The 23,582-nt window shown below is 40.4% G+C and overlaps 1 protein-coding gene across 1 annotated transcript in view; it reads left to right on the forward strand.

Moving 5' to 3' along the window:
• LOC149233938 (uncharacterized) overlaps positions 1-23,582 on the forward strand; it is an 83,367-nt gene that overhangs the window by 29,120 nt on the left and 30,665 nt on the right. Inside the window, exons 3-5 of the mRNA XM_089371689.1 lie at positions 10,826-10,884; positions 10,982-11,036; positions 11,149-11,197. Of these exons, the coding sequence (XP_089227815.1) occupies positions 10,826-10,884; positions 10,982-11,036; positions 11,149-11,197 (163 nt within the window). The remainder of the gene's footprint in view (positions 1-10,825; positions 10,885-10,981; positions 11,037-11,148; positions 11,198-23,582) is intronic.

Raw genomic sequence — 23,582 nt, forward strand, 5'->3', positions numbered from 1 at the left:
ATTCTACCACCAAAAATTGTGGCTTTTAGAGGAGGTTCAGATGAACCTAGAACGCAGTTTCAAAGAGGAGATCTTCTAGGCCACGCAAGTCAATCTTTACTTCTGCAGTTGCAGCTTCAAATTCAACAACTTTCGGCTTTACATGTGTGAGAGAGAGACCCATTTCAGCGCAGTAGAGAAGAGACTCATCTCTGCGCAATAGAGAGAGAGAGAGATGTGATGAGATGAGTGAGTCCAAATGAGGAAAAGTTCTCTTATATTTATACACAACGTTGGTGGGTGAATAGATGCGACTGTTGGGCTTCTGAGCCTACATGAGTTGTAGGTCGTCTTGATAATAATTCCACAATCAAAATAAATTCATATCTCCATGAATACTTATCGGAATCAGATGATCTTTATATCAATCCCACACCTTTCGACAAGAGGAATCTAATAAAAATATTATCAACCATGAATAAGATGACCCACATGAAGTTTTGCCCTGGTTGCCAATTTTAACACTTAGTACAGATCATCTAGGATAGAATGTTATACCATTTTGCATAATGTTCTTCCAGATATTATCTAGCATTATGTTAGAGGTTGTCATCTTGCTTAAATGGATCATTATGATTCGAGAAGGACCGTAATCTTGGAAAGTCCTTGGCAAGAGCATCATGACAGGAATAATATGTATTCTATGTAATGTGGAAACATGCTGGTAAAAAGTGATGAAGGATTGCAATGGGTCAGGATACAAACCTTTTGTAAGATATATGGATAGATAGATGATTTGATGAAAGCAGAGAAATGCGTGTTTATGAGAATCTTGTGAGACAAAATTGGTTAGAAAGATATGCTGAAGTATTTATGACTCTAGAAAAGAATAGAACTTGTCTTACTTAAGAATGTATAAAAATTTAAGACTTTCTCTAGAATATGTATTTGATATTGATGCAAGAAGGAAAATTCAAGTGGAGATGCTTGATGAGAATGTTGATGGTACGAGAAGGTCACCATGGTGAGGTAAGTCTATTTCATTTATGGTTTGGTTATTTGGTTAACATATTATTTTGCTATTGAGAAAAGGATGTTGCAGGAATGCACGCTGATAGTTGAGGCAAGTTCAATTATATGGATGAATAATGTTGAGGAAAGCTCAATATCTGGTGCCTGGTAACTATGAAGTCAAAATGAGTCCATCTTGGGATTGAAAGGGTAGTTGTGCGAGAAGATAACCTGAAGGTCAAAGAAGATCACTTTCATGAGAAAACTATGATCATTGGGAAGGTTGAAATACAATGCCTTCATGTTGAAGATAAAAGTGATGAGCAAAAAAGATGACTCAGATCTTGCCACAAAACGAAGAGTGGAGATGGTTCCATGATACCTCGAAAATAAGCAGGTTCGATGCAAGAGATGCGAAGGAAAGAGGGAGCCATGTAGCTATGGAGAACTAGTAGCTAATACTCTGATGAAGACAAGCTATAAGACTTGTGGTGTTAGCTTCCATTATTGGTAGGGAGCCCGAAATCAACTTTGGTTTTGAGAGGGAGTAAAAGGAGTCTCCTAGAATAGGAGCAGGGATCTACTCATAAGATTAAAGGAGAATATGGATGTACTCTCTAGTTTGAGAGGGAGTGATATTTGGCATCACATGTGCATTCTCTTCTTCAAGTGATGAAGAGAGAATGACGTTGGATTGGATAAGCATCTATGGTTTCCTTGAGGATATAATGTCCAAGAAAGGAAAGGTACTGAAATTCTTTGAGGATGGGACATGAATCCAAGAGAAGAGTGATCGAAGAGGACTGAATTTTTTGAGGACTCAGGTATGGAGATCCAAGATAAGAATAGAGCTAAGAGGAGATACCCTGTGGACATTCGGATGGTGTATGTACCTTAGAGAGGTAGTGCGATATCACACATACAACCTCCCAGTGTAATGCTCTTGAATAAAGAAGAGCTTGTCTAGTTAGGCCTCAGGGATAGTGTTGGTGATAATGATGATGCTTACAATATGGCTTATCAATCCTACTCTTCTTGTGAACTCTTCAGTTTGAGATATGATGTACTAGTTGTACAACTATGAATTCCTCTCTAGTTAAAAGGGAGTGTTGAGAAATGTAACTAGTTTTGGTCTTCGTAATTGTTGTACTCATTTCAATATGTATCCTATGTAACAAACAAGAAAAAGAAAAGAAAAATTATTACTATATAAGCATGGGTTTTATGCTCATTATTGATGGTCTTTTAGGTAAAAGCATGTTCTTCATGCTTCTAGGGTTTGTTAAGTCTTAGGATTTATTGTCATGAGTCAACATCTTGTTTATAATATCCTTCCGGGCAACTTGTAATTGTAAAAAGAATTATTTTCGATTCTAGAAAGTTCTGGAATCTCCAAGAGTAGTAGTCGACCTTGGGATCCTCAAGTCGGCCTAAAGGAGGGACTTCGACCCATTGAGAAGGCTATATAAAGAGTAGTTCAACTTCATTTGGAGACACACTCACTCACAAGTTCGATCTATCAAGGAAAGAGTTCTATCTGTAGCTAGGAAGCTGGGAAAAGAGAGAGAAGGACAAGGAGAAAGGAGGAAATTTTTTCTTGGTTTTTGGGCTCTATCTGTCTCACATGTGTGAAAATCTAGGGTTTGTGGGCTGCAAGAAGAGGCCGAAGTTGCAGGACCGACTTGCAGTAGGATGATGTGCATCATCTTGTAGTTGGAAGGAAGGAAACTCAGTTTAGACCTCGTTGACCTTAGGAAGAGTTGTCTTTCTCTTGGAAGGTCTCAAGAGGAGGCTGTATTAGGGTTTCCTTAGAAGATGCAAGACCAAAATTGCAGGGTCAAGGTTGTAGGTCAAGTAGCAGTATTTAAGCTGGCAGGTCGAAGTTGCAATATTGAAGTTGGTTGTTGCAAAATGGAAGGAGGACTTGAGGAAGGGCTGACTTGGTACTGGGAGAAGGACTTGGTCTAGGGATTGGGTCTTTGTATCTCATTTGAAGCAGATTCTAAGAAGAGAAGAGTTTTTGGGTTTTCCCCTTGGAGGGGTTTGCCTTGGTTGAGAGCCTATATTTGTGTCCTCTTTTGTTGTTGTTTCTTGATATTGTTTGATGAAAATATCTAACTACAAAACATAAAGAAGATAACTAAAGGTTCACAAGCAAGTATCAAGGTTAAAGAAAATAAGTTATAATAACTGCCACTTTACATTTTCTAACACAAACTACGTTGCACAACAGAACATTATACAACAGTAAATCTACTAGTGCACAAATATAGGCAATGTTTTACAAAACCCAACTTCGTTATATTAACAAACTGATAATACTATTTTCTAGGGCTCTCGTACCAGGGATAATGGCCCTCATACATCCACTAGTACAAGAATACAAGAACAAGATACACTAATCATCTAATTGATGTTGCACACAATCACAACTCCTTGATTGTTCCCTAAACCCAACTGAGGGTCCTTGTGCTACCAATGCGCAACTTCTGCCTCTATCAATGTATCGACTCTTTTAGGTCACCGAACACAACTCTCCAATCTGCTCTCTAATTGATCGTTAGTCCATCAACACATCACCACATCGAGACTCTTGTTGAGTTGTTCACAACTTTCAACTGCCTTCTTCTGCTTCTCAACTTTTTTGTGACTTCTTCCCTCTAATGCCTTCCTGTGCTACTCCAATGAAGACAAACTTTGGGCCAGAGCGCTGCCACATATCGTTGCAAGATGTCATCTTCAGTGAACTTGGGCTGATCCAACTGATTTGGGGCTACTTTGAGAACCTATTTGCTGTCCTCCAACAACCACAAGATGACCAATGCCAATCTCTCTAAACTGGATTGCTCATCCACTAACATCAAAACAACTTAAACACATCATCAACATACCTTCTTGGTTGGTGTAGATAGTTGTACCTTCTACTCACTAGTTAGGGCTTCTAACAACTGCTTGTTATCCATCTCCAAGTGCTTCTAAAAGCTTCCTACAACTGCGACTTTCCCTCTTGATTAAGTCTGGGTTGTTTGCTCAACAAAATAAGGGTCATGACCTCCTTTAACGCTACCCAAACAGGGCTCGACCTCCTTGCAATGCTGTAGAACCTTGCGGCCCTCACAATAGAGAAATGTGCCTCACCAAATAATACTTAAAGCAACCCAAAATTATGCTTAACCCATGTGGCTAGCCTCCTGCATACCTCAAACTTGCAATGGATGTAGAATAAACCTCAAATAGTCCCAAAAATCCACATTCTTGTCCTCTTTCTAGCTATGGCTACCTCAGATAATGTGCTACTATGTATTGATATACTTTGGATCTGAGAAATGAGTTCCAACGTCACTTTTATTTATACTCATTCACTTGGGCTTCAACGCATTCCTTGAGGGCACTAATCTAAGTAGGCTGACTTGACTTTTAGTGCCTCTAGCCCAACAAAAATACATAAAAATTAATTTCTCTATTTCTACAAGGCATCTCATGGTGATTGAAGTTGCCCCTAGCTCCTTTTAGGGTCCTCTTTCATCTCCATGTGCCAAGTCATCCAATTTCCTCATGGTTTTGGTCCCACACGTTTGGGCACAAAACCCCAAGCTTGGGTTCTAATCCCACAAAGCACATTTGGTGCTCCTTCCTCCAAACCCCGAACCCTAGTGCTTGGAGTACCTTTCGCGCTACAAATCTCAACCGACTTTAGTGAGAGTGAAAGATATCCATTAAGAGAGAGAGAGAGCGAGAGAGAGTGAGAGTTACAATGTGCTTTGTGAGACATAAAGGTACGAAGAGATTAAGTGATGAAGGCAAGGTGACTTGAATTGCCTTTTAATAATAATAATGTCATAGTATCATAAGTATAATAATAAAGGTAATGATAATACTGATGATTAAGTTAAAATTAAACTATTAAGATTGATTAATGATAAGTTAAGTGATTTTCCCACATCTATACTTGATTAGTAATTGATGCAAGGTGATTTACTATTTTTGCAAAGTCCCGCTTGACATGCTAGACATGACTTTCTAATTTTAGAAAGTCGCTCTAAAATTGTCAGAAATTTTATTTTATTTAAGGAAATTCATACTTGAGCTACCAATTTTCAACAAATGGTGGTAGCGAGAGTAATGATTTATGATCAGGAATTGCTTATGTTTTTGTGGGTGGAGGCGTGCAATACAACTGTGTATCTACAAAATAGGAGTCCTCACAGAGTGTTGAAGGATATGAATCTGAGGAGATGTTCACAGGAGTGAAGCAAAAGATAAGTCATTTGCGCATCTAGTTTATCTCCACATTTCGACGACAACAAAGACTAAGATGGAACCATTATTAGAAAGGGGCATATTTTTGGCTATTGTAACGTCTCAAAGGCCTACTAAGTCTACATTCTAGGATAGACGAGAGTTATTGTTAGTTGGGATGTTAGATTTGAGGAGGGAAGGACCTTTAGGAGGTCTCATGATATAGTTGCACCAGGGGTAGAGGATCAAGAGCAAGAGGATCTTAAGTGTGATCATGGACCAACAACACCATTAGTAGCGACACAACTTGTGGATTTGGAAGAGAAGCGAGATGTTCCTTTGGACTCTACCAAGAAGAGGACAAGACGGGCCGAATAGACCTTAAGGGATGCTGAGGTGCATGTGGAGGTTCCTGTCAACACTTTTAGGCATAGTAGACCAAAAACGAGATTTTCTAGTTACATGGCCTTGATGAGTAGATTAGTGAGTTTGAGCCTTCTACTTTTGTGGAGGTTGTGGATGAGTAGGTCTCGAGAGATGCCATGATGGAGTAATGATGTGTGGAACAAATTGTTGAGGCCTAAAGGAAAATCAATGGTCACTTCTTGATGAATCCACAAGATCAAATGTGCAGGTAATGGCAATGTCTAGAATTACAAAGCGAGGATTGTGGCGAGAGAATTCTCCCAATAGGAACTACAAGGAGGCCTTCACACTTATGGCCAAATATGCATCCATTAGAGTAGTTGTGTCCATTGCTTTAGAGATGAGGTTGAGAATACGTCATTGACTCATGCCATAAATGGATGTGAAAACTGCTTTTCTCAATGGGGTGATTGAGGAGGTGTACATTGGGCAGTCTCAGGGTTTTGAGGTGCATGGGAGAGAGTCTCATGTGTGCAGATTGAAGAAGGCCCTTTATGGGCTGAAATCGACTCCACGGGCATGGTATGCCCAAATTGATGGATATATTCTTGGTTTGGGCTTCACCTAGAGTGAAGCATACTCTAACTTGTACTATGTACTTGTTGAGGTTGAGCTGCTCATCTTTGTCCTTTATGTTAATGGGATCATAGAAGCTCATAGGGATGTGTAAGGATGATTTTGCTTCATAGTTCGAGATGAAGGACATTGACTTGATGTATTACATTTTGGGATTAGAGGTGTGGCAACAACCGAGAGAGATTTTCCTTGGGTAGGGCAAGTATCTAGTTGAGATCTTGAGGAGATTTAAGATGGAGGATTGTAGGCCTAGGTTTACACCGATGATCACTAACTTGAAGAAGCTGTGTGCTTATGATGGTGAGTTGGTGGATCCCACACTCTATAGGCAACATATAGGTTCCTTGATGTATCTGGTCAACACTAGGTTGGATATTTGTTTTGCTGTGAACACACTCAACTAGTTCATGGTGCTGTCGAGACAGGTTCATTAGGTGGCAGCGAAGCATGTGTTAAAATACCCATGAGGTACAATGGACTTTGGGCTCAAATATGTTGGAGCTGCTGGAGTGGAGTTGTAGGGGTACACAGATTTTGATTGGGCAGGGAGTAGTGTGGACAAAGATCCATGTCTGGATTTTGTTTTAGCTTGGAATCAATCATGATCTTGTGGTGCAAAAAGAAGCTACAATCAGTGGCACTTAGTTCAATAGAGGCAGAGGTTTAGCTTGGGGTCAACAATGATCTCGTGGTACAACAAGAAGCAACAATCAATGGCACTTAGTTCAACAGAGGCAGAGTAGATGGTAGTGAGTATGACACGTTGTGAGATAGTATGGCTTCACAAGATGCTTGTAGGATTATTCGGTCTGGAGATGGGGCTAACAATGATTCACTGTGACAATCAGAGTTACATTAAGCTCTCCGAGAATTTTGTGTTTCATGATCAGTCCAAGCATATTGAGATAAGATATCACTTCATTAGAGATAGAGTCCAGAGAGGTGCTATGAGACTAGAGTACATTTCCATAGAGGAGCAGGTGGCAGATATTCTCACTAAGCCTTTAGTGAAAGGGAAGTTTGTGAAGTACAGAGACAAGCTGGGGGTAGTGGAGAATCCCTTCCTTGCTAGGAGGGAGGGTTGAAGCTTGTGGTAGCTTTGGAAGGTCTTCTGCATAGGCTTGGTGTCTTAGTGTATAAGAGATGGTTAATTGCCCCTTTAGGTGTTTGCTTGATGGAGTAAGTGATCTATGACTTCTTTCTTAAGTCTTACTTAGGAAAAGTACAATAATTAAAGTCAATTAATTATTCTGGACTATTAAGTCAATTTCTAAGGATAAATAATGAAATTATTTAAGTGACTTAGAAATGATCTCAACTGTTGATCTCCTAGATCTTATAGAAGGGAGAGCAGGGTTAGGGATTTGGGCTTGATGAAGATTATAAAATAAGCTTAAGGGAGAGGTAAAGACACAATTGGAGAAAGCAATTTTCTCTAGATCAAATGGCTCAACTAGACTATAGGGTAGAGGAAGAGTGCAGGTTGATTCGAGAGCATTTTCAGGAGGTCGAATTGCTAGAGATTGCAGGGCCGAATTGCTGAAACAAGGAGGTCAAATTTTTGGAGAGGCTGATTTTCCATGGCAGAATTTCTTAAAGTGCAGAGGCTGTTCAAGGGGAAGATGCGGGGTTGAGTTGCTAGTGGGAGGCGAGCCAAAATTTTCTTGACCAAATTTCTTTAGAGTCTAATTTCTGGTGGGCCAAAATTCCTAGTGCTGAATTCTTCCATTGGGGCTGAATTACAGGTTACAGTCAATGCATATTTCCTTGTAATTTATTTGTGGGTTGAAACCCTGATTTTTCTGAGATAAATTAGTGAAGGAGAATTGTTGTGGGTGTTTATCTGTTGTAATGCATGATTGATCTCTCTCTCTCATTTTTTTTCGCTGCATATAAATTTCTAAAAGTTAAAATACTGTTGATTTTACTTTTCAACAATTCAGAATTTATTTGGATAATAAAATAAATTCCTAGGAATAAATAATTGGTGTGAGAAATCTGGGTTGGTGTTAGGAGATTTAACATCTATGAATTACGCCAGGTAAACATAGTCAAGAAACCAAAATGACATATCAAATAAAACATGATTATTGATTTAGGCAACTTTTGTAGGAGCATGCAGTAATTTATTGATCTGTCTACTTTCATTCCGTTTGGGTTCTTGTTAAAATTGGCAATTAGGGCCAAATTCCTCTTTGGACAGCTCATTTGATGAAGATAATTATTGCATTAATTTCCTCTTTTTGAGAGGACCAAAATCGACATAAAGAACATCAAATTTGGATAACGAGAAATGTGTTTTTGAATTTTTGCCCTCTCATATGCAAATTGTCAAGATCAACCTCCACTCCATGTAGGCTTATAAAGGTCAACTGACATGTCTCTTGACCCTTTCCATCTTATATAAATAGAGGTGTCCGCCTACCTCATTTAGATCGTCCAATGTTTGGAGATATGTCTGAGGCAGCTGAGTACTTGGAAGAGGAGGACGAAGGGTTGAATTTCTTTGGGTTTTCTTCTGCATGAGGGCTGAGATGCTTCAGATGGACAGCTGCAGGCCTTGAGGAAATTCTGGACAGTTTAGAGTATGTATTGGGACTGTTTGGTGTGGGACCTCTTTACCTCAGGTGAGCCGCTGCACTTGGAAGGCTACTTCAGTTAGGCTGCAGGCCTTTATTCTATTGTTTGATGGGCCGAGCTCCGTAGGCAGGAGGCCGAGGCTGTTGGAGCAAGTCTGGGCATATTTCATGGGCATTTGAGGACAGTTCTGTGCAGTGTTTGTCTTCACGTGCATGCCACATATGTTCTATGGAGGATTACACGGTTTGGACCAATGTTTGGTGGAGATTGTAAGGCCTAAATATTAGTCCGTCCTAAGCCGCGATCTCTGCAAGGAAGTACGAATTCTTTTGGGGTTAATCACATGGTTTTTCTGCAATATGTTAGCACTGATGTATGCCCTAGCCAGACCTGCAATCTTCTCAGAATTGAACTATTTTGGTTCCACGATCATCAGCAAAGAAGACCGCATTAGTTGATCCAGGATTGAGCTTCTTTAGGAGATTTTTTTGTAGCCGCTTTGTGTATCATTGACCTCTGGCTAGGCCAGAGTATATTTACTATTTTCTGAAGGCTGAATGAAAGACTTGTCTGGGCTGCTTCTTGGTCATTTGGACCTTGGTATTGATCTTCATGCTGGCAAGTCAAGTTGGACTTTGATTGTACTCTCATTCTCTGCTGAACATTTGATATTTGATAATAAAATGAATCGATCAAGGGTTTTCCCCATCTTGGTGTTTTCCCCCTGCTTGAGCCATATCCTTGTGTCCTCTTGTCTTGGCTTGTCCTCTACTCTTATCGTCTATGTTCTTTCATCCGTTGCTCTCAATATGATAATATTCTATGTGATTGCTAATGGAAATGAAATGAATTGAAATTGGGCTAATATGGATCTCAGAAGTAACTGTCCTAAGCAAAGAACATGTTAACTTAAAATTAACAGTTCTACTACTCGCAATAATTAATTTTTCTTTAGTAGATATGATTATATAAATCAATTAACTCCTCATGCCTTTATATATATATATATATAACCATGTTATTCTCCTTCACCCATAACCACTTAACACACAAGAATCCAGACTGCCAAGTCTCACTATGAATTTCATCAGGCAAACATAGGCAAGAAACCAGAATGCCATATGAAATAAATCATGATTATTAACATTGCAGTTGTTCGTTTGAATTCATTCAGTAATGAGATGGACAAAAACATTTCGTTAACATCTATCCTTAATTACATCATAACTACTCTGAACAGGCCTTCAGAAGAGGAGAGCATGAGTAATGCTACCATGGAACTATAGGGCATGTTGCTCATTCACGTCTACAGTAATCAAGATTAGAATCTGCATTCATTCTTTTCCCTGTTCATTATGTTGCCATTCAAAACCATATTCAGAAAATTTAAGAACAGAAGGAATCCACCTTAGCAAAAATAATAATATTGCTATTGAAAGAGGGCCCAAGTATTTATATCAAGGAAGCATATTTATTTTCTCAGTTCCCTAAAACCTGTTAGTAAACTTATTTCTTTCAAGCATTTATATTGTTAAATGGGGTTTGAAAGGATCTTCTACCTCATGGGACGTGGGCTTTTAATCATTATGCATAATCAGTGTTCATGTAACAAAATTATAACAGCAAATTATTGAGGTGGTTTCAAATTTCAATAGCAAGGTGCACGCCCCTGCAAGTTGTCATGATTAAGACTTTAAAAACTGTATATTTGAAAAGGTAAATTGTTTCATTTGAATTAGATGAGAACATTCCCCCAAGGACATGGGTAGAATGAATTAACAAACTTCATCACTTGTAGGACAACTAATTATTGTTATTGTATCGAAGGACACTATCTACGACCATTTTAATTGCTCCCGTTCTTTACCATTTTCCTTGAATATATCATAGAACTGTTGTGAACATGCCATGTATTCTTGAGTATGTTTGGTATGTGTGGTCACAAGAAAAAAAATTAGTATCATGGAAGCACATGATTTTGATTAGTACAAAAATATATTTTTTTTAATTGCAGGCAAAATTTGCACCAAAGGTACCAACACGGAGACTGAAGAAACTGTCAGCAGTGAAAAAGTGAGGTTCAATTATCTTTGGTAACAATGCCTTCATTAATTTCCAGGGATAATCTTAATTTTGTATGCTAGTTTACGTTTTGTTCATATGGTTGCAGAGAGAGTGAAGGCAATTCTGAAGCAGAGATGTCTGAGTTGCTGAAGCTTGCTAAGGTACATGACCATTGATCCTTTTTGGCTATTATTATTCTATTCAATGTATAGTCATCCCCTCCACTATATTTTCTTCATCTTTTATATACTTATTGTTAATGAAAATGGGCAGCAATCAAAAGATGATCTTGCAAGGAGAGGACTTGGAGCAGATAAGAAGTGTAAGTTCTACACTTAAATATATTTTGGAAGTTGAAACATTCATTTGCACTCAATCATTTCCAAGTTCAGTGCTTTAAAATACAAGTTTAACAAAAGTAGGCATTATATGATATCTTTTTATATGTATATTTTGAATTTTCTTAACCAACCAAGCAACAAAAGCCTTTATAAGTGTTCTAAACCTAAGTTACCAGTATTCCAATCCAGATCCAGTTGCAGATGTGGATCTGCCAAATTTTTGATTGCTTAGCTGAAGTTCTACCTTTGTGCTTCCTTGAGCATATTTTCTCAAATACACTCCAATTATTTTTACACTTGAAGCGCTACAGATTTGTCTTATGGCAAATTTTTGTAATAGTGGTGGTTTTACGTTGTAATTTCACCACCAAACATCTACAAATAAATAAGAAGAAAAATACTTAAACTACATTTTATTCTCAAATACACTCCAATTATGCTCACAACTTGAAGCACTACAAGTTTGGCTTATGGCAAATTTTTGTAGTAGCGGTGCTTGAACAACTTTAGTGAAGCCAAATAGTTCACTAGCTATTGGAATCACGATTTCCATTACACCAAAACCTGTAGGTGTTAGTAAACGGACGCATCGCCAGATTTAACAGATCCTTGAGCAATGGTTAAGAACATGTCACGAAACACTCGGGGAGTGCTGGATTACCCAATGCCCAACAATCTCCCTCCAGCACGAGTTAGTTGTGTTTCAAACTCAAGACCTATGGCCATGATACCACTTGTTGGAATCACGATTGCCATTGCACCAAAACCCTAAGGTGTTAGTAAATGGACACATCGCTAGAGTTAACAAATCCTCGAGAGGCGGTTAAGCACATGTCACGAAACACTCTGGGAGCACTGGATTATCCAATGCCCAACACTAGCATCCCTATACATCTTCTCATGGTGGATTATTTTGTGAGCTTCTTGATTAGGTATCATCCTTTGGAGATATGTAAGGAATCCTTACATAATCTCATCATCGAAATCAAAGTTACCTAAGCATGAATTGGTAGTGTTGAGGATAGGTGTTATTCCATGAATGGGATGGTGGAGCACCATAGTCCGTCAACTATTAATCAAATCCTAGATCTTCATGTATTTTTCATATCTAGGGGTGCTCTTGCTCGCATGAGAAGACCAAACACCTTCTTTGACACTATCCATGACATTATAGAATTATCCCATTGTTGGCTTATCCTCATTAAACAAATGGATAACCTTTACCAAGGGTTTGTTAATTGTTCACACTCTTAGCACTCATTCATAGAGGGAAACAATGTAAACTAGTTTAGTGATGGATCTCCCATCTTGTCATGTGCTAAATGCACAATTGCGCAAATCATCACAAAACAAACATCTGCTTCAACATAAAATGACATTTGATCATAGATTGAAGAGAAATGAAGCTACTAATAAAATGTTGGTGATGTCGTCATTGATGTCAAAGGTATTCAATATTAGAGCCATTGCTAGATACCATTGTCACTGTGATATGAGTAAATTGATGTCGTGTACTACTGCTAGTGTGTCTTGAGAGATATGGCCGAGTTCATATTGTTGCTAGTGCTCCAATGTATTGGTTCCTTGTCTGATCATGTAAAGTTGTGAGTGAATATGATGCTTGTCACAAGTGTAAATGTTGTGATGTAGATGCTTGAAGATGTTGTGATGTAAATGCTTGACATTGTTTTGTCCTTGGCTTATCCAATCATTACAGTGGATAATGTTAACCTTTTAATATTATTATTTGGAGGATCATTAATTTTGTTTTCATCTTCAAAGATTGGAAGAATTTGGAAACGAAGAGGTGGACCGCAAAGAGACAACCTTTCACTTCAAATTCCTGTATTGGAATACAAATAGTCGGCAATTTATGTATATAAAAAGATGTGGTTTTGGATTATAGAGTTGTTAGATAAATGGTTATAGGGTTGATTGAGTTGTTGTGAAACCTAGTTTGTTGATTTCCTTGCTAAAAGAGAAAGAAGAATAGGAGCATATGTGAATTGAGGAAGAGACGCAGGAGATAAGTGACTGTAAAGAGGGAAGAGACAGAGTCCAAAACAAAGACAAGAGATGAAGGTTTTCAGATTTAAAGACCAAGTAAGCTAGCATGTTAAAATTTTCATGTATCAGGGGATTGGTGTCTCCTTTCAGGTACTAGCCTGAAAAGGAACAGGTTGGAGCCTATAAGTGGGAGTGGGTGCTTCCAACAAGTTGTAGCTTGCAAATAGAAGAGAGGTTGAAGCTTCCTATAGGTGGGTGCCTACAAAAGCTGGCGTAAAAATAGAGTGGGTGCTTGCATCTACAACACAACAACAAAAGTCATGGTTTTTCCCTTTATGGGTTTCCACTTACATCTGGTGTCTACATGTGGGTTTTCTTATGCTATGGTCTAATGTTGTTTATATGTTAAATATGATACTCATATGATGTATTGCTGTTCATCTAATAGTTCAGATAACTATTAAAAAAAAGTAAAAATTGTAGATTAATGACCATGAACGCACAATACTGATTCACCCCGCCTATCAGTATAGTCAAGTTTCCAACACAAAACATGTGATAGTAGGATGCAACAATTCCTTGTTTTTTGTGAATTTCTTCACGAGGCTAAGAACAAAAGCATGGTTGTATATAAATTTTGTGGTGCTTTGTGTTGTTCTAGGGTACTTTTGCCCTTAGGGTTTCTAATTCTGAATAAGGTTTTTTCACTATACATATATTAAAAGATTAAACAATAACAATGCACGTACATCCATTCGTTTGAACAACATAATATTTCCAAACAATAAATAAGATATCCAACAATGATATGACACTTCAACAACCACAATGAGCTAGGGTTGATTGCCCCAAGAACAATAGATATACTTCACCCAAGAATCCTCCAGTACACTTTTGATTTTAAACATCAGATTCAGTGGACAAACTTATAACTGTAACTAGCTCAACACTGTAGCCACTAAGTAAATATGTGTTGAAATTTGGTACCGGAGGACAGGTGGTTCCCTTAGGCTTTGATCTTTGGCCTAGGAAAAAGTGTCCAAAAGAATTTAATTTTTCTCCTAAAGTAACTTTATAATTTTTTATAAAGTTAAATCTAATTTAAAAGTGACTTTAAGTGATAAAGTTACTAAGTCTAATTTTAAAGTGACTTTTATAAAGTCAATGAAAAATTAGAAAGGAAAAATGACTTTGGAAATAAATGACTAAGTGGGTCTTTATTAAAGTGGGGTGAATTAAAAAATAGAAAGTGAGATTTAAATAAGCATTTAATCTCAGCCATTGATCTAAATCTATTTCAGCCATTGGATTTAGGGATCACCCAAAAGTCACTTAGGGTTGGGTTAAGGGAGGAAAAGGAGAAAAAGATCATTCATTCTTTCATGAGCAGATTGGGAGAAGGAGAGCAAGAGAGCAAGGGAGATTTCTGGGCAAGGAGGAGAAAGAGGCAGCAGTTTGGCACACATATCAAGGCAGCACTTCAGCAAATCTGTACAGCTCAAAGAACAAGCAGAAAAAGGGCAGATTTTTGTGAGCAAACAGGGAAAAACTGATTTTCAGGCACGAATATCGAGGAGGCGATTTTCTGCACAAATTTCGAGGTTTGTTAGTACAGTCTGTACGGCCGTCCGTACAGTCCGTACGGTCCGTACATCCGTACGGTCCGTACAGCTCGTACAACGCATTTTCCAGATTGTCTGTTAGCTGAAAAACAGATAAGTTTGCTTGCTGGAAAAATTTGTTTTGCTGATTTTTTGCTGAAAATTTTCTCACTGTAAAAAGGCATTTTCCAGAAATAAAGAAGAGCTCTCAAACTGGTTTTCCCCAAGAGTTGTAGGGAGTTTTTCCAAGGTCAAGTTGACAAAAAATCTCAGTGTTTAAATGTGTTTTAAACGCTGTTTATTACTGCTGATTTTTATTTCTGCAATTTCCAGCATTCTGTAAAATTTCCAGAATTTGTGTTTTCAGCAATATTTATTTTTTCAGCTTGTTAAATGTATGGTTATGGGAAAGGGCATTTAACTACATGGGAGAAATAAGGTGAAACTGAAAACCGGGGTGGGAAAACAGAAATTTCTACATGGTATCGGAGCTTGAGTGCTGAAGGGCAGTTTGGGACAGCAAAAGGAAAAATTACAGCTGCTGATTTTTCACTCAGAAAATTCCAGCAAGCTGATTTTTCATAAACAACAGTTTTATCTTTACCACAACAGTGCTATTTTTCAGTTTTAGGACAGCAAGATGTCATTGGGATTGAGGGTAGAGGATAGGCTGGATGGGCATACAAATTACAGCGTTTGGAAGGAGAGAATGCAGAGTATCTTTGAGGAGGCAGAAGTCTGGGATATCATGGTGCATACCACACAGAACCCTGTTGTTGTGCCTACTGATGCTACTCAGTTGACCGCTTATAATAAAAAGAACAACAAGGGTAAGAGGCTGATTCTAGACGGAATCAAAGACCATTGCATTCTTCATGTGAGAGGAAAGAGCAATGCCCATGAGATGTGGACAACATTGTCCAATCTCTACCAGAGTACCAATGAGAACCGAAAAATAGTCCTGAAGGAGAAGCTGAAGAACATTAAGATGGGTAATGATAATGCAGCTGGATATCTCATAAAGATTACTAATGTGAGAGATGAGTTGGCAGCGATTGGAGAGGCCATTCCACCCACTGAGTTGGTGCGGATTGCAGTGAATGGCCTCCCCCGTTCATGGTTGAACTTTGCTGATGGGGTTTGTGCACGTGAGACCCTTCCCACATGGGAGAGGTTTTGGGATGATTGCATTCAGACAGAGATCAGGAAAGGACAACTTGGGGCAGCCAAGCCAGTTGAGCAGGATGAGGACGTAACACTGGTGGCAGGAGGCAAAAAAGGCAAAGGGAAGAAGCAGGCTTCCATAAGCGGTGGTGGGGGCAAAGGCAAAGGTAAAGGTAAACAGGGGAACACACAGAAGGACTATTCCAAGGTGAAGTGTTGGAATTGCCAGAAGATGGGACACTATGCAGTTGTGTGTCCGGAGAAGAAGAAGAAGAAGGGGAAGAATCAGGACGTGGCAGCTTCAGCAGAGATTGAGGACTTTGCAGGTCGTTTTGACCGGGAGTTTGCGTTCACTACATGTGAGTCCTCTAGTGCAGGATCACCTGCCGCACAGGTTCAGAGGGAGCATGCTTTTCCCTCGATTAGCGGAGCATCTTCAGGTATCTGGTATGTGGACAGTGGGGCTTCACGTCATATGACAGGAGTCCGTGAGTACTTCTCAGAGCTTTTAGAGAGTGGCACTGATATAGAGGTAGTACTCGGTGATGACAAAGTTGTTAGAGCAGTCGGGGTGGGGACACTGACATTTCAGAGGGAGTCCAAACCTCCCTTGAAAGTGTTAGATGTTCTTTATGTGCCAGGGATGAGGAAGAACCTCATATCCGTCTCAGCTTTGGAGGACAGAGGATATGAGGTACTGTTCAGGGGAGGACAGGTGTTGATGTATCCCAGGGGCGCTCCAGCTGATTCAGCTAGAGTGATAGGTGTACGCCATGCAAAGGTGTACAAGTTTGCATTCCAACCCCTGTTGGCATTGAGCAGTAGTACCGACAACAGAGCTAGCAGTTCTGAGCTGTGTGAGATTTGGCACCGCAGGATGGGACACATGTATCACGGAGCCTTGAGGACATTGCGGGAGATCACTACAGGTGTGCCAGATTTCAGTACTGATCACTTTGATACTTGCAGAGGTTGTGCGATGGGCAAGTTTGCCAAATCCCCTTTTCCCAGTAGTGACAGCAGAGCGACTGGGATACTTGATTTGATTCATTCCGATGTGAGTGGTCGGATGTCTCATGTTTCCTTGAGTGGATATGAGTACTATGTTTTATTCATTGATGATCACTCCAGGAGGACCTGGATTTATTTCTTGAAGACCAAGAGTGAGGTCTTCAAGCGGTTTCAGGAGTTTAGAGCTCTTGTGGAGACACAGACAGGTCGGAAGATCAAGTCCCTGAGGTCGGACAATGGAGGAGAGTACACCCTTGGAGAGTTTGTTGACTATTGTGCGGAGGCAGGCATTAGGAGGGAGTTCACTGTTCCTTACAACCCCCAGCAGAACGGGGTTGCGGAGAGGAAGAACAGATCCATCATAGGGGCTGCCAAAGCCATGTTACATGATCAGGGGTTGCCATTGTTCTTGTGGGCAGAGGCCTGCAACACAACTGTTTACTTGCAGAACAGGAGTCCGCATCATGCCTTGGGGCACATGACTCCGGAGGAGGCTTTCTCTAGGAAGAAGCCTGATATTGGTCATCTTCATATCTTTGGATGCATTACATACTCCTATATACCCAAGGAGAAGAGGACCAAACTAGAGCCCACCGCAGGGAAGGGTATCTTTGTGGGCTACAGTGAGACCTCAAAGGCCTTTCGGATTTACATTCCTGCACAGAGGAGAGTTGTTGTCAGACGGGATGTGAAGTTCGAGGAGGACAGGGCCTTTAGGAGGTCACGAGAGTTAGAGTATCTGGATCAGCCAGACCCTCAGCAGCAGTTGAGTCAGTCGCAGGGATCCAGTGGGCAGGGATCAGGAGGACCCGGAGGTACATCTATGAGGATGTCAGGTCCATCAGTGAGCAGTGGCTCGCCGAGCTAGAGGGGTGGTGCTTCGGGCAGCATGCAGAGCAGTTCACTAGGGAGTCCACGGATGGACAGTTCACACGGTACCTCAGCTTCTACAGGTTCAGGTGCAGGCAGGAGGACAGCAGACAGACAATCAGGAGTTCAGGCTACTGATGGTGATGAGGAGTTTCATTCTCCTATGGGAGAAGCATGCTCAGGGAAGAGGAAGCTCAAGTGGCTTCAGGACACCTTGAGAGATGCCACATCTGTTGCTGAGCCGAAGAGGCCGGTCAGAGAGAGTAGACCACCTGAGAGGTTTTGTAGTTATATGGCGATGGTTACCAACATCCTTGACTCTGAGCCTTCTAGCTATGAGGAGGCAGCTAGCCAGCAGGTCTGGAGAGAGGCTATGCAGGAGGAGTATTCTTCTATCATGAAGAATGATGTTTGGGAGGTGGTGCCGAGGCCTCAGGGCAAATCCGTGGTTACTTCCAGATGGCTTTACAAGTAAAGCATGCTGCAGATGGCAGCATTAAGAAATTCAAAGCAAGGTTTGTGGCTAGAGGGTTCTCCCAGGTAGAGGGAGTTGATTATGAGGAGACCTTCGCTCCCGTGGCTCGATATACTTCGATACGCTCCATTATATCGATAGCAGCAGAGATGGGTTGGGAGATCCACCTGATGGATGTGAAGACCGCATTTCTCAATGGCTTCATACAGGAGGAGGTGTACATTGAGCAACCACAGGGCTTTGAGGTGCATGGGAAGGAGTCCCATGTGTGCAGACTGAAGAAGGCCCTTTATGGCCTGAAGCAAGCTCCCAGAGCTTGGTACTCCAGGATAGATACACATTTGCAGGGGATGGGTTTCACAAAGAGTGAGGCAGATCAGAACCTTTACTTTATTGTGATTGGTGAGGAGCCTCTCATTCTGGTGCTGTATGTGGATGACTTGGTCATTACAGGTGCAGAGAGACTCATAGAGCACTGCAAGAGAGATCTTGCGGCGGAGTTTGAGATGAAGGACATCGGCTTGATGCATTACTTTTTGGGTTTGGAGGTGTGGCAGGACGAGGGGCATTTCTTCCTGGGGCAGGGAAAGTATATTGTGGACATCCTTAGCAGATTCCACATGGAGGATTGTAGACCTATGTCGACATTGATGATCACCAACTGGAAGAAGCTTCATGCTTCGGATTCCGAGTTGGTGGATCCCACATTGTACAGGCAACTGATTGGTTCCTTGATGTATTTGGTCAACACTAGACCAGATATCTGTTTTGAAGTCAACACGATGAGTCAGTTTATGTGTGAGCCTAGGAAGGTTCACTGGGTGGCTGCAAAACACATTTTGCGGTACTTGCAGGGGACAATGGATTATGGTCTGGACTACAGGCAGGGAGATGGAGTGAGATTGGCAGGATACATTGATTCTGATTGGGCAGGTTGTGCTTCTGATAGGAAGAGCACTTCAGGGTGCTGTTTTGGGTTGGGTTCAACAGTAGTGTCATGGTTCAGCCGGAAGCAACAGTCAGTAGCACTGAGTTTAGCGGAAGCAAAGTATATGGCAACCAGTCTAGCTAGTTGTGAGGCCATCTGGCTTCGCAAGATGTTGTTTGGCTTATTTGGTCAGCCGTTGAGACCTTCAGTGATTTACTGTGATAATCAGAGTTGCATTAAACTCACGGAGAATCCAGTATTTCATGACAGGTCAAAGCATATCGGGATCAAATATCATTTCATCAGAGACTATGTTCAGAAGGGAGCTGTGAAGCTTGAGTATATTTCCACTGATGAGCAGGTTGCAGATATTTTTACCAAAGCCTTATCACGGGGCAAGCATGTCTACTTCAGAGACAAGATGGGTGTGGTGAGGAACACCTTCCTCGGTAAGAGGGAGTGTTGAAATTTGGTACCGGAGGACAGGTGGTTCCCTTAGGCTTTGATCTTTGGTCTAGGGAAAAGTGTCCAAAAGAATTTAATTTTTCTCCTAAAGTAACTTTATAATTTTTTATAAAGTTAAATCTAATTTAAAAGTGACTTTAAGTGATAAAGTTACTAAGTCTAATTTTAAAGTGACTTTTATAAAGTCAATGAAAAATTAGAAAGGAAAAGTGACTTTGGAAATAAATGACTAAGTGGGTCTTTATCAATGTTGCACGAAGCGGGAGCGAAGCGGAAGCGCGGAGCGCGGAAGCGTCATTTTCCAAAAATCTAGGAAGCGAAGCGTCCGCGGAAGCGTCATTTTCCAAAAATCTAGGAAGCGAAGCGTCCGCGGAAGCGTCTGCTATATATATATATATATTTATATTTTTTTGCATTTATACTCAAAACAAACATCCCAAATACCAAATTAATTGTAGAAGACATGAAAACATGCATATTTTTGCATAAATCAAGATAGATATGGCATCCATGATTCCATTGTAGTTACTAGTATGTACAACAATCATCTATATTCTAGCTATTACAAACATACATCAAATTTTTAAGCATATTATAAAACATAAAACATTTAAGCATATTATAAAACATAAAACATAGAGCATATTATGATTTATCTAGCAAGTGAGCAACTGTCAACATTTGTCATGTCCAAAATTCAAATAATAATGTTTACAAAATATGTCACTTGGTCACCGCCAAGCCAAAAAGGTTCAAAATTCAAATTCACAAGTCTACAAGTCTAATGAGTAATCTATGACAAAAAGAAGTAGATTGTGAATATATCTACTAATCTCTCCTCCTTCCACCACGAATAGAACGTGATGGCGGGCCTCCACGTGGTGGCAATGAAGAAGATGGTCCCTGTGTAAGTCGTGGCACTGGAACTGATGAAGAAGAACCCCCTGCTGTTGGTGTTGAACCATGGAACCTAGGAACCAAGGGACCAGATGGGGGTGGGGGTGGTGGCATATCAACACGGTCATCATCATCCTAGAATCGCTCAAAAAATTCATGCAAAAAAAAAAAAACACTAGTTAACAAAAAAATTAAAAACATGAATTAGAGAAATGCTTTATAAGGGAAAATTGGAAAATTCATACCACAATGGACATACCTGGATAAGAGCATCCTCTAATTTCTCTAGTCGCAACACTCCATCCTCCAAATTGGGCTCCTCTGGATTCTTGTCCCAAATCAACAAGTCTTTATTAGACTTTGCATCTTCACAGTAATGGGACAACAATCGCAAGTTGTAATGAACATAAACCAAGCTCTCTGCCCGGTCTAAATTCAACCTGTTCCTTTTAACACTGTGGATGAAAGAATAAGAGCTCCAACACCTCTCTGCAGAAGAAGTGTTTACCACCTGTGATAGCACCCGCAATGCCAAATTCTGTAGAAGTGGAGTAGCCCCTCCATGCATGTTCCACCACTCAAGAGCAGAAAAAGTCTCTCGATCTTGAATTGCATGCATGCTCCCAAATGGACCAGTGTTGAGCGTATAGTTGCTCACCTGTCTCCGTACCAATGCAGCCTCCTCATCATCAGGGATTAATCTACTCAATGCAGCCATATATTTTTCGTGAACCTCTTTATCTTGGTGTGGTTTTTTCCTGCTTCCCCCCCTAGGTGCTGGTGTTGAAAGCCATGATGGATGATAGTATTTAGGTGTCAAAACATATGCTAATGCATGCAATGGAATATTTAGCATTTCCCATCGGTTTTGCACCTCTTCACGAATATAATTGTACAAGGTGGTATCTCTAGGCTCAACAATGTCTTTAATCTGCCCCAACATGCTATCCATTTGCTCATACACCTCCCCAATTACTGGTCGATCTGAATCTGCAAACTTGATCATGTAATAAATTGGTTTGGTGAATTGCAAAACATATTTAACCTGTGACCAAAAGTAACTGTCAAGAACAGTGTCCTTGACTACATTAGCACCATCTGTGTCAGTGTTAATTTCATCCCATGTTTCAGCACACACCAGATTAGTTAAAGCTTGTCTCACCCTCACTAGCTGCCTAAAGGTGAGGTAATAACTAGCAAATCTTGTCTTTGCAATTTTAAGCAATTGCAACTTGGAGTAAGTGCCATAGAAGTAGTTTACCCTTGTATGCCCTGTGATGAATTTAATGAGCTGCTTCCCTTTCCTGTAAACCTCAGCAATCCACCCACAATCTTTGTGTTTCACAATATCATGCATCAAAAGGTTCAATGTGTGAACTAGGCACCCAGACCAAAAGATGTGTGGATGAGTACGCTCAATAATTTTTCCTGCTGCCTTACAATTTGCTGCATTATCTGTGATCACTTGAACCACATTATTCGGACCAACATCTTTGATTGATTTCAATAGGAGATCTGCAATGTTTTGTGCAGTTGCACTGATGGAGGAGGAGTCATGACATGCAATAAATACTGCACCACTAGAAGAAACACCAAGAACATTTATCAAATGTTGGTTTCTAATATTTGTCCAGCCATCTGATACAATGGATACCCCATAATCCACCCACTCATGTGTAAAACGTGTCAAAGCTCTTTGAACCTTAGCTTTTTCTCTTTCTAATAACACTGTTCTAGCTTTCTCATAGTTGGGGGCCTTGTATCCTTTTGGGGCTTCATTGATGGCCTTTACCATGTCATGCCAATAGGGAGAGCGAAGCACATTGAATGGTACACCACAAGCACAAAGAAAACAGACTATCTTTCCATCCACATCATCCCTCCCAGCAACATTAAGGAAATCCCCTATTGTTTTTCTACCTCCAGAGGTTGCAGAAGTACCATGAGGAGATGGGCAACTACCAAATTTAGAGGTTGCACTTGATTCAGAATGAGTTTTTTGTTTCTTGTTTTTTTGTTGTGCAGCCATCTCTATTTGGATGTATTTTTGTCTTTGTTCACTTGAAATGTTTGGGCAAATGGTTACCCCCACAGAACCCTTTTTTTCATCACTGTCCAGCACCCCACAAAGATGCCTCCTCAGACGGGTATATGAACCCGTATATGGTTTTCCTCCATGACAACCATGAGGGCACAAAAATTTGTAAGATCCACCACCCTTTCCCCCTTCAAGTTTGGTCACATAGTTCCACAAGGGATTTGATGTACCTTTCCCATCTTGTGCTTCAGTGTCCCCTTCAAGTTCATCCCCTTCCTCTTCAAACCCTTCCTCCTCATCATACATTGGGTCACTACTATTAGGACCAAATTCATCCCCTTCCTCTTCCCCTCTATTCCTCACCCTTGCCATCATTAAAACCAAGAGTGGAATGATACATAGAAGCCAAAAGAACACCATCTTGGAATATGGATATAGGTGGTGGACAACCTGTAAATAAAGGAGCAAGTAGAAACAATGGGAAAGAGTAGGAGAGGGAGGAGAAAAATACAATTTTTTTTTCAAAAAAACAAGGGAGTTTGGGGTTTGAACTTACCTCTTTAGCTCTTGTAGATGAAGTCCTCCAAGCTCTTGCTCCAAGCTCCTCCTCCTTCTCCTAGCTCCTCCTTCTTCACTCCTCCAAGCTCTCCTCTCTTCTCCTCTCCTTTCCTCTCTTCTCTTCTCCTCTCCTCTCTTCTCTTCTCCAACTCTCATAAACTCAAAGTGAGAAAATGAGAAGAGAATGGGGGCTTTATTCTTTTCTAAACTCACCCTAAACTGACCCTAAACTCACCCTAACCCACCCCCTCATGCTAAGTTAAGTTAACTTTTAAAAGAAATTAAAAAAAATTTAAGTTAATTTTCGCTGCCCGCGGGTTGCGTCGGGGTTGCGTCCGGGTTGCGTGCGTTT

This window comes from Pinus tabuliformis, chromosome 8, assembly GCF_031772625.1.
Source record: "Pinus tabuliformis cultivar Carrire ecotype Pingquan chromosome 8, CPIR1, whole genome shotgun sequence".
In the NCBI taxonomy this organism is placed as follows: Eukaryota; Viridiplantae; Streptophyta; class Pinopsida; order Pinales; family Pinaceae; genus Pinus; species Pinus tabuliformis.